Source organism: Orcinus orca, chromosome 8 (genome assembly GCF_937001465.1).
Source record: "Orcinus orca chromosome 8, mOrcOrc1.1, whole genome shotgun sequence".
In the NCBI taxonomy this organism is placed as follows: domain Eukaryota; kingdom Metazoa; phylum Chordata; class Mammalia; order Artiodactyla; family Delphinidae; genus Orcinus; species Orcinus orca.
Window position 1 is genome coordinate 11,735,290 of NC_064566.1, and position 16,821 is coordinate 11,752,110.

At 43.8% G+C, this 16,821-nt stretch overlaps 1 protein-coding gene across 7 annotated transcripts in view; it reads right to left on the reverse strand.

Moving 5' to 3' along the window:
- Positions 1 to 16,821, reverse strand: part of CTNND1 (catenin delta 1) — a 47,115-nt gene that overhangs the window by 17,027 nt on the left and 13,267 nt on the right. For 2 of the 7 annotated variants that reach the window (XM_004264138.3, XM_049713758.1), the window contains exons 1-4: positions 5,269 to 5,559; positions 3,219 to 3,290; positions 2,326 to 2,478; positions 1,376 to 1,911 (exon numbers count right to left, since the gene is read on the reverse strand). In XM_004264138.3, the coding sequence (XP_004264186.1) occupies positions 1,376 to 1,911; positions 2,326 to 2,478; positions 3,219 to 3,290; positions 5,269 to 5,463 (956 nt within the window). In that variant the 5' untranslated portion in view covers positions 5,464 to 5,559. Of the gene's footprint in view, positions 1 to 1,375; positions 1,912 to 2,325; positions 2,479 to 3,218; positions 3,291 to 5,268; positions 5,560 to 6,996; positions 7,114 to 16,821 lie in introns of those variants that run through there. The other 5 variants (XM_033413283.2, XM_033413290.2, XM_004264147.3 and 2 more) reach the window with 5 other exon arrangements.

Below are 16,821 nucleotides of genomic sequence, written 5' to 3' on the forward strand. Positions count from 1 at the left end.
AGAATGACCTGGCCACCAGCACCCACCTAGATCCAATCCCTCTACTAATGAGGAAGTCAGAAAAAGCAGACTTGTCAACAAAGAGAAGAAGCCAACACCCTAGGCAGACTCCTTTGGTGATAGCTGTTATCTACCACTACTCCAAGTTGCACCAACTAAGGCCTGATGTGCCCCCACCCCAGGAATAAAAGATGAGTCACATGGGAGGTGGATTTGCTGTCCAAAAGACACCTGAAAGGTGAGTGACTCAGGCTTAGGTAATGAGGCCTCTACCCCTGGGCCCAGCCCAGTCTGCTGTTCACCAAAGCTACGTCATATAAGTAAAATGAGCACCAAGGCATTTGTTTTAGAAAGTCATGACCTCATACAGAAATTCAGCAACAGCTGTTAGGATATCCTTACCATTAAGACATCCATAAATCTTCTCCCTTCATTCTTATCGTTTCTCTTTGCCTGGAAAACAGTCTCTGATTTATTCTAAAGCAGGATTGGCAGCCCATGGGCCAAACCTGTTTTCTGTACAGTCCCAAAACTAAACTAAGAATGGTTTTTATATTTTTAAAAGGTTGTAAAAACAAGAACAACGGCATACAACAAAAACGATATACTGTTTGCAAAGTCTAAATTAGTTCTATTTGGTCCTTTACAGAAAAGGTTTGCCAACTCGCATTCTAAAGCATTTTTTCAAGGCAAACCATCTACCAGTCCAAACGTCAATTACTACCTTTTTCACATCACCAAAGAATCCCCAGGGATAAACAGTAAAGTCGGAATTAGTGACCTTTCAGAGTGTCAATAATGTACCACCCTCTAAGGAAGCCACCCCCATTTCACTTTACAATCAAATGTAAGCACCTAAGCACAAAGTGTCAGGGTTTTCGTGAGATCAAGGTTTGTTTTTATTTGAGATTAAAACCATCACAGCGAAGGTTCTTATATATACCCTTAACTATCTATTCTGGCCTAAAACCCTCAACCTTGTTCTTAACACCAAACCAGAAGCTGAAGAAATTCACAAGAACAAATATTCCATAGCCTCAGACACCAGGTTCCAAAAGGGGGTCAAATCTTAGGCAGAAAATATAGAAACTCTTGGCACAGAAACAAAGGCCACTCTTCAGAACACAGACCAATAACCATCACAAGTTGTTTTCTGTAATTAAAATATATGATTTCTACAATGAAAAAGAGACAAAAAAGCATGTCAATACTTAGTAAAATCAGAAAAGGGAAGAAAAGGGTGGTCTTCCACAAAAACAGGCAGAGGAGGAGGCCACAACTACCTCTGATCCCAAAAAGCACTTAGACGGAGAAGGAAGAGCAACCCCTTTTTGCTGTCTTTGAAAGACCCTTTTCTTCCCTTTTTCTTGCCTACCTGAGGCGTCGCCGAGGGTCAGAGGGTGTCCCAGTCCGACGGCCAGTGCCATAATCAGACATCATGCCGTAATCCACGTCATCGTAGCCCATGCTACGCTGGTCATCCTCGAGCCCATAAGGCTCTGGATGAAAACGATGCAGATCCACACTGCTCCCACCTACCCGAACCTGTGGCTGGGGCCCATAGACATCCTGTCTACTGGGTGCCCGGTAACCTTCCATGCTGGGCCTATACCGCTCCTCAATGCGGGTCACCCGGGACAGACTGCCATAGTTGTCACTGCTACTTGGATAACCATCTTCATAGTGGCGGCTATATCCATCAGGAGGGTAGTGGAAGTTCCTGGGAAGGGTAGCAGTGCCTGCTTGCCCCACATAGGGGCCAGGGCCCCCGTTGCCATTCTTGCGGAAGTCACGACCCAGAGTCTGGATATAGTTGTTTGAAACTGATGAGGCATCTACAGGCAGCCCATCTGGTCCCATAGGGACTGGCTGGACTGTCCGTGTTGTCACAGTCTTCACTACTTTCTTGACCTTCAAGTAAAGAAAGAGAAAAGAAAAATTAATGAAGTGAACAAATTAAGCTTAAATTCTAGACCACTCTAAGAAAAGAAACGAACCTCTACCCCCAGCTCGCTTTACCTAGAAATCCCATGCAATCTACCACCTACCCTTCTCTCCATCTTATAGGAATTCTCCAGGCAGGAAAATTGCACAGGCAGTTAACTATGCCTCTAAGGGAAGCTACTGCAGACTCTTCCTCATTCCATTAGATCTTCCCATATCTCTTCTATCTTCTCTGTCTACCCAGAGATCACTTTCTCTATGCCTTTACCACAGATCAGTGGCTCCTCACCCACCCTAATTAAGTGCTCAGCCCCTCCCCTTAATGAAGACCATAGGAGGAACTTCCCCATCATCCCAGACCTTATACAAGTCTTAGCTTACTGTGGTCTCTGTGCGCCGAGTGGTTCCATCATCCGAGGTCTCCACAGAGACAACAGACATGGCTCCCTCAGGGTCCTCCTCCGTGTAGGTCTCCACAATCTGCCCTGGCTCCTGCATCCTGGGGATGGTGCTATACAAAAGGTGACTGTGATCCTACATGGAAAAGAGAAAACAGAAGGAGCTATTATTAAGCCATATATACTAACAATCCATCCCAATGAGAGGCACTGCCCCCCTAAAGACACTGCACCTTCTATGGGTCCCAGGATTTTTAGAGGGGTGCCTGTCCCCACTTTTGAATTTGTACAAAAGGGCAGAAGACATAATTTCCCAGTTCTAGTCACTTAACAAACAGGAACTGAGTTAACTATAGCTACATCAACACCCAAGTGACAGAGACAGCAGATATAACTTCCCAGTTCTGATCATCTAAGTGAATATGAACCGTGTTAAACTGCAGCTACATCTATATCTGAGGGATCCTTCAAAAAAAAAAAAAAAAGTTCACCCAATAAGAACTTTTAAGATGAACCAGAAAACCCCAATAAGAGCTATCTTCTGAATAGCTCTATGCTATTCTTCAGATATGCCTAAGGCTCAAGGTCAGCCAGATTCTAGGCATGGTTTTCTGCAAAGTAGAACCACGCCCATTCTAGAAAAGGGATGCAGTAATTGAGAGATCAAATACTGGATCAATGGGCATTACAATTAATTCCAAAATAAAACTACATTTATACTTTGAAACTCCATTTTTTAATTTTCCTAAATGAAAGAAACTAATTAATGGGCGCTTACAATGTGCCAGGCACTTTAGAAGACACCAATATGCTCTTAAGCTGAGGAAGTAAGAAAGATATGAATAAGCAACCCAGACCTTGAGCCAAAAGAATTACCTGGGGTCCGTTGAGTTTTAGATCTGAAAATTTCTGTCGCTCAAGGTCAACATCGCCCACAAACCGGCCGTTCTGAAACATAGCCCACAAGAAGACAATTCATTTTGTGGCCTTCTTTTGCTCTATCAAACACAAATGATCTTTGTTCCAAACAGGAAAAGGCCTTTCAAGAAGACATTTGTGGCCTGGAGTCCTTCTGTCAGTACAGATAAAAGAAGCACATCACTCCTTAGACTTAACACCTCAAAATTGGAACCGGGCCTAGAACTCTGGCAGACTGGGTCTCTGGAACATAGGAACGTAAGCTCTATGAGGGCAGAGGTTTATTGTGTTTTGGTTTTGGTCAGTTTTGTTCACTGTCTCCCTAGTGCCTTGATCAGTGCCTGGCACATAATAGGTACTCAAAAACTATTTTCTGAATAAACAGCAGAGACTCAGATAAGTTCCCCACGAAATCTTTTTGGAAAGCCATAAGAACATAAGGAAACTTGGAAAGCCTAGGTTGGGGGGTTTCCAAAGCCTTCTTTATTGTTTCATGCATCTTCATGCTCTACAACCACTGGAAACTCCCATACCAGGCAGCTTTTTAAAGAAAGAGGCAAGAAGTATGAGTTTCTCTTTCCAAGTAGAAAGAAAACAAGTATCTCAACTCCCCTCAAGCAGATGTCTCAGTATCTTCATCACCAATTATTAGAGCCACAGAACACGTTCAAAAATGTCATTCTTAAGTTGCTCTGTCTTAAACAGCAGGAAATAATCTAATAACATTATACTACGTAAAAATACATTTGACTACTCCCCTTCAAAAAGAATGCAGTGAGATTCAGCCACCTTGGGAGACTCTTCCCCCACCCTACTCGCATTACATAGGGAGTGTAATGCTGTAGGGAAAGGAAGTTAAACATTACTTTCAGGAAGAAGGAAGGGTGTGGTTTCATTGCTGAGCAGAAGTTAAAAATAAAAGAGAAAGAGAGAGAGAATCCATGTACTAAATCCTGGAATTCCCCACCACCTCCAAGGCTGAGCAATCCTGCTCTCCTTTTCAATACATACCCCTCCCTCAACCCTAACCCTCTATTCTTGTTCCTATAAAAATCCTAGGAACACTGCAAACACACTGCTTCCAAATTCCTGATCATCCCCAATTGGAATTATATCCTCTCACTCAACACGCTCCTTAGCATGAGGGACCTTCTCCATCTTAAAAAATAAATAAGTAATCAATGAAAGGACTTATTGGAGCATGAGCACTGTTCTTCGTTCCCATCAGAGATCTCTTAAAATGAAGTCTATCAGGCAATGCCTACTACATACACACACACACACACACACAAAACCTCAGACAGATTACATCACAGCGAAGTCAGACTACAGAAACCATAGGAAACACAAGATACTTCTCATTTCTAACACCAACTCTCCCAAGTCACAGCAGAGTCAGCCAACCCAGAGACCACTGGCTCCTGTGGTTATTTGGGTTAAACAGCAGCATGATGCTCGCTCTCCAACTCTAACCGAAAGAATTAACAATAACCCCTTCCTCCAAGGAATGATCTGCACAGCCAACAAGAAGAGCATGGCGCAGGGATGCACAGTTTATGAACGCTGACTGCCACACCTTCTGAGCAAACTGTTCTCTGAGGGAGGATACAAGATGCCCAACTGCCCCAACCACTAAGTAGGCATTTAATTTCCTGAATTTCTGATATGGGGGCGGGGGGGGGGGGACATACAAGAAAAAAAAAAGTAACCTGAGTACAGCTTCAAATTATAGGATCTGCCATTACTAGAACTGCATCCCAACCCAGAAACCCCACTCCAGCAAACAAGAAGTCAGATGGATGCTTCTAGAGATAAGTCCACCCAACTCAGCACAGCAGCAATATTCCCTATCTCTTAATCAGTATTTATCACGCCTGTAAAGGTTATCATGAGGCATGGGCACTGGACAGCCCATAACCACGAGGAGAGTAGTTTCGCAAGAAGGATCATAGTCTCTCTATGACCATGCCAAAGTCCTACCTGCAGGTCTGATGGAGAGAGGGGTTACCTGATGCCGGCGGGTGAGGGTGCCGTTGGCCATGAGCGGGTTGGCATCTTGTGGTGAGACCCGGACGCGTTCCAGTTGCGCCGAGACGTGGCGCCGTTCCTCCTCCAGCGCCCGGGTCAGCTTCTCAAACTGGGCCTCTTGTTCCTTCACAGAGGCCAAGATGCTGGCGGTCGACTCCACCTCTGAGTCGTCCATGAAGGTAAGGGGCAGAGCCGCCGCAGGGCAGGGTAAAAAGGGAAGGTGGATCACAGGGGGAGGAGGAAGGAGGGAGAAGGCCCCCCTCACTTCACACTACCGGGAAAAGGTAAGAGAGAGGAGAGAAAGAAAAGGTCACAGGTCAGAGAAGACAGATGAATTATTAATCCCAGAGCCAAAGATGCCCTCTCGTGGTTTTACTGCAGCACAGAAAGAGAGCCACCACCAAGCCTGGACCCACCACCAGTGTCTGTTCAAGCAGGATCCTTTGGCCATTACCCTCTTCAACACCCCACAAGAAATACCTATTGAAAGGAAAAGTGCAACTAGATCCAAGGGAGAATGTGCCTAGGGGCTGTAGTCATGACATGAGTTTAAAATTAGGTTATTCTCCCCTGGAAAAATTTGCTGGCATCAACTCAATGAAAGATGTAACTCCACAGTATAGACAAGCACACGCTCTCCTGCTGGGGCGAGCCACCTCTGAGATACGGGGGCAGTGCAGATCTTACTTAACCTCTCCCAAATCTGAACACTGAAATTGCTGGAGTAGTGGCAAAATATACTAAATGAATATGCTAAATTAAAACGCCGGTAAGAAATGGATGCAGTAAAAAAAATTCCCACCATCAAAGGCAGGAAATAAAACTAAAGCCCTCAAATTGGATACATTTATAAAGGGATTTTCTACTTCTAAAAACTATACTACAGGGCTTCCCTGGTGGCGCAGTGGTTGAGAGTCCGCCTGCCGATGCAGGGGACACGGGTTCGTGCCCCGGTCCGGGAAGATCCCACATGCCGCGGGGCGGCTGGGCCCGTGAGCCATGGCCGCTGAGCCTGCGCGTCCGGAGCCTGTTGCTCCGCAACGGGAGAGGCCACAACAGTGAGAGGCCCGCGTACCGCAAAAAAAAAAACAAAAAAAAAAAACACTATACTACAATATTGAGGGCAGAATGTGTGCCTTGGCTAACAGAGGCAAGAAAGCAACAGAATAAAAAAGTCTACGTGTAAAAAGGCAACATTTTCAGTGACCTTCACATCTCTTTGTGGAGTAGGAAAAGGAGCATTATATTAAATTATAAAGTTACCCCTTGAAGTAGTTCGTATTCTAACCTTCAATTAATAGCTGGAACTTCCCACATCTCTGTTATCCTGCAGAAAGCTCGAAACAGGCTACATGTTTACCTCTTTACATATTCCAACTAAGGGTAAATATCCAAGTATCTAGAGGGTTTGTGTGCCACTTCCACAATAAATGATATTCAGAAGCGAAGAGTTCCCCATACCCTATTACATAATCTGCAAGCTGGCTAGTAAGTGGAGGGGCATTGTAGTCATACTGTTGGATTTAGTAGGGTTTCTCTCTTATAAGTTGGCTATAAGAGACTTTCTGGTCAGCCCAAGATATACCACGTTGAAAGGCAGGTTTTAGAATAAACCCTCTCCCCTATTCCCCACCCTCTCCTCAACCCCTCCAGAAAAAAGGCACTTAAAAATTTTTTTTATTCTTAATAAACATATTTACATACACACCTGTTAAGAGAAGGTCGTAACTGATTGGTTTAACAGAGAACAGCCCAGTCTAGATTCAAAATATCATGGGAGAAGCATCCCAGCCACCACAGCAAGGAGGAAGCAGGAAGAAGAGAGCTGTAGAAATATTTGGAGGAAAAATAGACATGAGAGGAAAATAAAATATACCTAATACATTAAAAAAAAAAAAGAGCAGCAAGGGCACGTGTTGGGGAAAAAACAATCTGGGAATGGAAGGGAGTAATTTAAAATATGACTTGGAATTGCTTAATGTGACAAATGCCCTTTGGACTTTGCTCTGTTTTCAAATACTTGGACCTTGGTCGTAGTTTTCATTAAAACTTGGATTCTACTGTCATGTCAGAGTTCCTCTACATGTATTTCTGTAGAGAACCAGGAGCAGGTCATAATATGGATATATATTCACTTACCCCCTGTTCCCAGCAACCAAATTGGGAAGGAAAAAAAAAAATGGCTGTTGGAATGCCCTTCCCCCTCCTTCCCACCCCTAAGGCAGAAACCTCAGAGCCCAGTCCCAGCATGCCCACAAAGATATTGAGAAACCAATGCAATAGTCGTCGTGGGGAAGACATGTGGGGACTAGCCTAGGCTAAGCCTTTAGCTTCAGTTCCCTTTCCCACGCTCCCCAGAGCCCTACACCAAGCACAATCGCTTGGGCCTGTTTGCTTTAGAGTATATGTAGTATTCAGCAAGCAAGAGTACCCAGAGGAACTGATAAATAGGTGCCCAATAAACTCCTTAATTAATTCTCCATCACCAAGACTCCTTCCAGTGGATATAAATCCAAGAATGTGGCAGCCTTTTTTCCAAAGTCCTCCTACCCAGGCTCTGGGCTCCCGCAGTCACTTATCAACTCCTGTTCTTCCTTTAGGTCCAAAGCCCATTGTCACTTTCTCAATTCCCACCCTGCACTCCAACAGGCCACTCAAAGGTCTTTAATAAGTAGCCTTATTTTTTTTTGAATGTTGCTCCCTTTTCATCTCTGTTACTTCATTTGCACTTGCCCTCATCTGCTATGTACAATGACCTATGAACCTTCCACACCAAGAGGACCCAGAGCTGGGGAGAGTCTTCCAGTTCTGGGTTTCAACAGGGTCTATCTGAACTGTAGTTAGCACTCTGGCAGTCTCTGCCCTGTAATCTTCTTTGCTAATAAAAGACCAAACTACCACTACTTCAGGCATACAGTGCCAACACTCCCTGTTGCACAGAGAAACTGTCACCCTTCCATAAAATTGCCACTTTCTGCCCCCACAACTTTAGCTAATACAATACAGGGAGTTAGGAAGGGTAGTAGGGCCTCTACCCAGGGCTCTAGGTCGGGAAGCAATATCTAGAAAAACATCAGCTTCTCCCATCTTCGTGGCTTTAAAAGCTGACCACCTGGCTCTAATTTGGAGAAGAAGGCAGAAAAGTTAAGAAAAAGAAGATCAGATTCCTAGGCCTAACAGCATGGGGGAAATTTTCTGCCTGAAAGAGGGCAGAAGCAGAGCTTTGTAGGACAGAACTGGACTCAGAAGACAGGTCCCAGTCCTGGCTCTGCCACTAGCCAACAATGGCAGTAAGTCACTGCCACGTTCTCATCTGTAAGATGCCAATACCACCAGCCCCGTCTAACTCAGAGTTGCTGTGAGGATCGGCTGAGAATTTAATGCTATACAAATGTGAGGTATTAAGTTGTTTCAAGAGTTAGTTTCTATCTTCCAATTACATTACTTAATAGTAATGCCTCAGCCCAAAACTATTTTGTGAACTAGTAGACGAAATTAACTGGATCAAGTGCATAACTGGGTTCTAAGGAGAGGATGAGGCTGGTTTCCCTACTCCAACACTATTTACTAGGAGGTCCCACCTAGACCAGTGTTTCTGGGACACAGGGTGCTTCTCCTAAGTGCCTGGCAGTTATCACAGAATTACACATCTGCTACAATGAGCTCTCGATTCCCTGTGTGAGGCCTTAGCAGTTTATTACTAAGGAGAAAGGGAAGGTGAAAAGAACTAGCAATTACTGAATGTTTTACATTTACTATCCTGGCAATCCTTACAGCAACTCTAAGGAAGTTTTACTGCAAATGAGAAAACAGGCTATAGGTGTAGAAATTACCCAAGGTCTCAGTTAATAGCAAATTTTGAACTTAAGTCCAATATAAAATGGAGAGTCCAGCACCTCTCTCTTACAACTTTTAAGAGCTTTCTACCCAAACATCACAGGAAAAAGGGAAAAGAAAAAATTTCCATTTATCTTTAGGTTAAAGGGTTATCCATAATGTCTACAAATAAGAAATAAGTGGGAGAAAAGAAATAAATGGGAGGAAAAAGAAAGCATATGTGGGGGAAGAGAACGAAGCAGTTAGGCAAGATATATAGTACCCCACCTCACAACTCAGAGACTTGAGAGTCTTCTCCATGCCAAACATACACATCATAAGAAAATTATACTATAGACCAGAATCTGCAAACCATTAACTGATGTTGGCAGTGAGAATCAGGAAAGCCTTAAGACTACAGGCCAACATCTTTACAGGCTGGCCACTTATTATGGATTACACTTGTTGTCACTTAAAAAAAGTTCATCGGGAATTTCCTGGTGGTCCAGTGGTTAGGACTTGGGGCTTTCACTGTCGTGATCCCGGGTTCAATCCCTGGTCAGGGAACCAAGATCCTGCAAGCCAAGCTGCACAGCCAAAAAATAAAAAAAGATCATCAAGGAATTGCCAAGGTGAGGGAGAGGAGCAAAGTGAACAAGTGAACCTTGCAATTCTCCTAACACTAGATTTTCTCAGAGTAACTGGTTTTACTCTTTTTTTAAAAAAAATAAATTTATTTTATTTATTTGTTTATTTTTGGCTGCATTTGGGTCTTCGTTGCTATGTGCAGGCTTTCTCTAGTTGCGGTGAGCAGGGGCTACTCTTCGCTGCGGTGCACGGGCTTCTCGTTGCGGTGGCTTCTCCTGTTGCAGAGCATGGGCTCCAGTAGTTGCGGCGTACAGGCTTCAGTAGCTGCGGCGTGTGGGCTTCAGTAGTTGTGGCACGAGGGCTCGGCAGCTGTGGCTCACAGGCTCTAGAGCGCAGGCTCAGTAGCTGTGGCACATGGGCTTAGTTGCTCCACGGCATGTGGGATCTTCCCGGACCAGGGATCGAACCTGTGTCCCCTGCATTGGCAGGAGGACTCTTAACCACTGCGCCACCAGGGAAGCCCTGATTTTACTCTTAACAAGCCATAGGTCCTATAGACCTACGAGTCTACAACAAGGCTCCCACATTCAAGCAATGACAACAGTAAACATTCAATCTCTTCTGTAAGAATTCTGAACCAGAAGAAGTTGAATTAAATCGAATACCCAGAAAGACCAAACAGTCTGACAATGCCAACCAGGTAAAAGAGGAAAAGAAGAAAGTCACTTGCCAATAGCACAGTCCCCACAATGACTTGTTCTACTGTAAATTGGCCATAGAAATATAATTTGAAATTTTAATTTTTAGAGGTTAAGAACATAAACTTTGGAATCACACTGACTGCGTTCAAATCCCAGCTCCATTGCTTCTTAGCTATATGACTTTGGGCAAATCTCTCTAATCCTCAGGTTTCTTTTCTGTAAAATGGGAAAAATAAAATACACAGGGTGGTTGTGATGATTAAACGAGACAATCCATGGAAAGTACTTAGAAAATGTCTTGACGCACAGAAAGCTACTGCTACCAATACAATACTATTACAAACAGTTAACACAAGAGACTAGAGTTTTGGTCGTGTTGTTAGGGCTTTTGAATAAACCACACGTCTCCACATGTTCCCCTCTCCCACTTACTGTAGCTCTGTAAACTACAGGAATCCTTCACACTCTTAAAGGGAAAAAAAAAAAAAAAATTAAACTCCAGGCCAGGGGTCAAAAGACCCGGAGTTCAAGTCCTGGCTCTGCCGAAAACAAATTGTGAGACCTTGGAGAAGTTATAAATAACCCCTGTAAGTTTTACTTTTTATTACTTTTCAGAGTTTAGCTTTAATGGGCTAATATATGTAAAACTACAGGCTGGGTAACTCTGAACGTGTCTGCCGCCTCCATGCACTTCAGACAAGTATATCCAAAGAGATGAGCAGGATCAGGCATAGAGGCTTCTGCGGAAAGCAGAAAAGTTACGTGTCTTCAGATGGAGAACTCTAAACCCCGAAAAATAGTCTTTGGGTTCTTAGGAAAGAAGTGTTATCTTCTGTAGAGCCAGGTCCAAATGCAGCCCTCTTCACTTCTTCCTATTTCTTCATTATGAAATCAAAACCAATGTCAGAAAGTTATCCCTTCCCTCTAAATGCAATGATAAGCAAAATTCCTCTTCTACATCACCCTAGGGATTTCAAACTGCTTTTTTAAAAAGCACACTGAGCCTTCTATTAAAGAATACCAATCAATAAAATATAGCACCTGTAACACTACAGAACTGTATTACATAACATTCAAACCAAAAAAGGTAGGTCTTCCAAACACCGAAAAGGCATTTATTTGCGTTAACTGGCATTTGCCGCAAGTTCAAAGCAATTAATGCTGTTCAACCACAAACAGAGAAAATTGGCACCTTATTTTTAAATCAAAAGGAATGTGTTTTGTCAATAGTTTTTCTATGGCCTCTTATCACAGAGTGCTTATACCAAAGTCCAAAGTCTTAGTACTCCACCCACCACTTGAAGTTCTACCATCCAAAGCTTAGAACAATTCAAAGCTCAGTCAGAACAACTCTCATATTTCTCCCTGCTGGAAAAACTCACTCCCACACTAACCCCAAGTCTCTGAACGTGACTTGCAATAAGATGGAGAAAGGACTCTGCTCACTTCACAGTCTCATGTCAACTGGGCACTTCTCAGAATTACAAAACTTGACATTCCAGAAATGGCTTTGTCTTAGGTGTTTAGCAGTTTCTGTGCTTCCCTGGGGATCTGCTTTATGATAGGCTCAGCTTCTCCACTTAAGAGCACTCAAAAGGCTGACTAAAGGAGTCTCAGTTTTACAAGGAAGGACTAGGTCTCACTGTGTCCAACACAAATCTGATGAATTAAGGGAGTCTCCGGCAAATCACCCTCCTCTTAGGAAAGAGTGATCATTCTATCTCATTGGAGTTTCAGAGAAAAAAGGGAAAATAAATATATGAAAGGATTTTTTTTTTTTAAAGAAATACTTGTTACAAGGCAGCTGAGCTAGCAATCTCTATAGGTCACTAGGACACCTTAAACATTCTAGTTACCTGTCAGGATTTAAAGTTTTTACTGTGACTTTAAAAGGAAAAAAAAAAAAAAAATCACCTCCACCATCTTGACCCTAAATTCAGAAACCAGATGGAACATTCTTCTTGCTCTCTTTTCCCCTCCCAAGTATTCTGGGAACCCCCCAAACCATAAGATACTAAAATGTCTAAATGCTAGACTGGCTTTGAAGCAAAGGAAGGGTGTGGCTCTCAGCTCCTGAGGGGGCCCAGGACTGAAAGGGTATGGAAAGAAACAAAACCTGCTTCTCTCTGGAGAGTGTATGACACACACACAGGACTGGTCTAACAAGCCCTTCTGATCTCTCAGGCCAGGCCACCTCCTTCTCCTCCCCCACCACCCACGTGCCTCTCCAAGGCCTTCCACTGGGACAGATAACACTGAATTTTCTCTCAATCCTGAGCGTCTGAGACACCTCAAGTTACTTACCTGTATCCCTGTTGCAACCCTGCCAAAGGCACCTCACGCAGCCTTATAAGGAGAAAGCAGAGCTTTAGGGAGAGGCCAATAAGGAAACAAAGATAAGAAGGAGGGGCAAAAAACAGAGGGAGGTGTCAGACTGGAGGAAGGGGAGAGGCCAAATGCCTTTCTCCATTCTACAAAAGGAGGGGAAAAGAGAGGAGGTCAGGTATACAATGGGAAATTAGAAAAAGTCTAGTCAAAATGGAACAGTAGTGTTTAACTCCAGTCATAAAAGAGAAATCCTAAAATTAACTAGGACACCTTACACTCTTCCCTACCCTAGGCTAGAGGGAAAAAATTCATGGAAAAAAAGCTTAACCTTAAGGTTTACTAGAGGCCACCCAACTGTCTGAGCTCACAGTCCTTTTTTAAAGTGGCAGCTTCTCACCAAACCTCCTAACTTTCTATCCCTGGCATTCCCACCATCTCTCTGCCCATCATTTGAAGATGACTTGGAAAAGCTGAAAGCATGTAACTGAATCATATTTACAGTCCAGCTTCCTAAGAAAGCCCTGAGCCCTGAAAAGAGCAACAAGACACCCCTTCCATTAGGTTTAGAGTATGCCTCCCTTTTGAGACAAGCAAGAGAGAGAAGGTGTGAGTCTATGAAGAAATCATAGGCAAGATGAAGGTCCTATTTCAGCTCAGGGCAGATAGCTGAAGGAAATGTTTCTCCCTATCTAAAAGAAGAAAATCTGACCTTACAGGGGGAGAGAAGTTGTGAGTCATTAATTACTGACCTCCCCCTATAAATTATCACAGATACTCTTCCCAACAACCTCTGAGGTAATGTTGGCCCCTTTTATAGATGAGTAAACTGTGCATCAGAAGTACTGGCTTCCCTGGTGGCGCAGTGGTTAAGAATCCACCTGCCAATGCAGGGGACACAGGTTCAAGCCCTGGTCCGGGAAGATCCCACATGCCGCGGAGCAACTAAGCCCATGCGCCACAACTGCTGAGCCCGCGTGCCACAACTAATGAAGCCCCTGTGCGTAGAGCCAGTGCCCTGCAACAAGAGAAGCCACTGCAATGAGAAGCCCGCGTGCCGCAACTAGAGAAAGCCCGTGTGCAGCAACAAAGACCCAATGCAGCCAAAAATAAATTAATTAAATTTAATTAATTTTTAAAAAAAGTATTCACTATCCTGCTCAAGGTCATCATATAACTAGTAAGTGGTAGAAATGCATCTCTTCTACTCCAAGTCCATGTTCCTTCTCCTTGATAGAGTGAAATGAGTATGAACTTTCTACGCTTCCTGTGGTTAAAAGTCATTCTAACTCAAATAGAGAAGGTGACCAAAAGTAAACTTTGGGGGGGAGGGGGGGAGGGGAGTGAGAAAGGATGAGGTGGAAGCACCTAGACCTTTGGGTATTGCCTTCATTCTAAAGAGCAAGACCTCATTCAATTCTGGAGAAGGCCAGAATTGAGAAATACCTTAGATTTCCCATTTTAAAAGGAAAAAGAACTTGGGAGAAAAGGTGAGAGGAGCAAAAGTAATGGTATTACTTGGTACACAATCACCTACTTTTCCACTGACTGGCCCGCTATAGAAATCTGACTACTTGCCACATTCTCTAATCACAGCTCAAGAAAGAAATCTAATCACAAACATCCCTACTCTCATTTTTAACGTGACATCTCACTAAACCAAAAGCAAAGATCAGATCAGAGGTGGGGTGGGAAACAGAAGGAACTAGAAGCAGGGAAGACTGTGCTAGCCAGCATCAGAACAGAGGGGAGGGATTGTTCTAGCGGTATGTTAGCAATCTGCCTCTAGGGCAGCTGTCCTCCTGGGTAATCAAAGGCCGGCTTGTGTGTGTGCTCAGGGACTAGCCAGCCTGGCAAGAAGCTGAGGACTCAGCCACCCAATCCACAAAGTGAGAAGAGATGCCTGTTTCACAGCTGGAATGGAGGGCAGGGAAAACACAAAACAAGAGGAAAAGGCGGCGGGAGGGGGTTGGGGGCAGCGGGCGGGGACAGAGAGTGTTACAGGTGCTATTTCAGTCTAGACAGAGGAGAAAAAAAAATCCTAGGAAACTACCAACCATTCCCTAGTTAAGCGCAAACAGAGAATTGCCAGTACCTCTCAATACTAAAATAAAAAATGGGTAGGTTTCTCCAGCTCTGTATGTAGTAAGATGTCAACTGGAAGGATGAGACCTAAAATATAGGGGCCCGGCATTGCCTGGTTCTCTCTATTCCTTTCAGACTCAACAAGGTATCTGCAATATACACAGTGAATAAACATAATACAAATAAACATCTATCTCCTTCTAAAATTCCTTTCTTAATTAAATCCTAGAGATCTGTAAATAATAGTAGCACACATAAAAGTCAGTGAGATCCCCAATACTACGAGATCGAAGCCATTTATATAACTCAAGTGCTAAAACGCAAGAGGCCACAGTCAGAATTCACACTCCCTAATCCCTCGGAGTAGCTAGATGCTCTGAGACCCATTAGACACACAAAGGCTGCTCTCTTCTCAGTAGAGCCCTGTAGCAGGGCTGCTCTCCAGGGACAAAGAGATTTCACAGGAGAACCACAAAGACATCGCCCCTCTCCATTCCCCCACTCCCAGCTTTCTCACTTCCTGTCACAGTAGCACCAGACCACAGTCTCCCAGAAACAAACAAATACAAAGTGCTGGATTCTGGGCTTCAAGCCAACTGCATTCCAGGGCATCCTGTCTACCAATCACCAGCCAGAGCTCCCACTTTGCCCTGCTCAATTCCTTATCATGTTCAGGGAAAACAACCCTCCTCCCCGACCCAAGCCAACACTACACAGGACAAAGCTCAGGCCTTTAAGAATCATCAGAAAGATACTGTGTGAAGATCTAAGGGTTCAGAGGGGCTGAGGGGATGTTCAACATTCCCGCTTAGCTAGTTTCTTCACTTTGGAGGCCGTGGATCTTAAAACTGGTATTATACTCAGCTCAGCTACGTGTGATACATCTCATAGAAAGCTTCATCATGGCAATCTGATAACCAACCTGAATTCAGTCAATGGAATATTCCCACCTGGAAAAACTACTTCAGGACACATCCTCTGTCAACTTCTCTATCACCCATTTCTACTGTTTTCAAAGTCTTTCAAACTCTTTTCCCCACAAGCATAAAGCTGATTTTTTAAGAGGCCCCAAACAGAACAAACAAAGGCAGCAGACTCCACCCTACGAAGAGGCAGAATAGGTATCAGCAGATGCTAGGAGCAAAGTTATCTACTTCCCTAGGGAATGAAAGGAGGCCCACTAGGAATTGCACAGTAGTTCTTGCAGCAAAAAAAAAGTCAACACAACAAACAGCTTTTCCCGCTCACTACTTCCCCTGGAGTGGATCAGGGGCTGTAGACTTGGAACTTCATCAGAAAAGAAAGCCTCCCTTCCTAGTAAGGGTCCGCAGCTGACACCAAGAATGGGATAAATGATACATTTTTCTGCTATCTTAAACAAGCCCACTGGACGTCAGCTCTAAACTTCCGAAGCAAAGATGCAGATAGATCAAGCTCTATTTAGCCAGACTCTTGAAATCCAAAACAACACCCTTTGCCCCCAGGGCTCAATGCTTGCATAAAGCCTAGTATAAGGCTCAGCACAGAGTTCTCAAACCAGAGGGACATTCTAGGCAACTAACTAGTAATACACTATCATTTCTCATCTTTTCTCCTCCCTTTCTCCTCCACTCCTTTCCCCTTCTTCTTGGATCTGCTAGAAGTACTCTGTGCAGAAGCCTGACTGGGATAGTACATGCTGATGCAAAAGGAGATAAGTCTAAAACAGCACAATTAGAAGGAATTAGTCCATATCTGGCTATGATATAACCAGATGAAAGGAAGTGGGGCAGGTATATACACAATAGTCAGCCATTCTAGAACGGGATAGAAAAAAGAATATTGAGCAACACTACATTTTAGAACAGAACTTAACAGCAGGTCCTAGCCACTGCAAACTCTATCACTGAAGTACACACACAAAAAAGTTAGAGATCTCTTACCTAGCACTAAATCGGACTAACTCCCTTTTTCACTCAAGAATAATTTTAAAAATTAGTTACAATTGTTGGTATTCTTATCCAATTCTCCCTTATTCA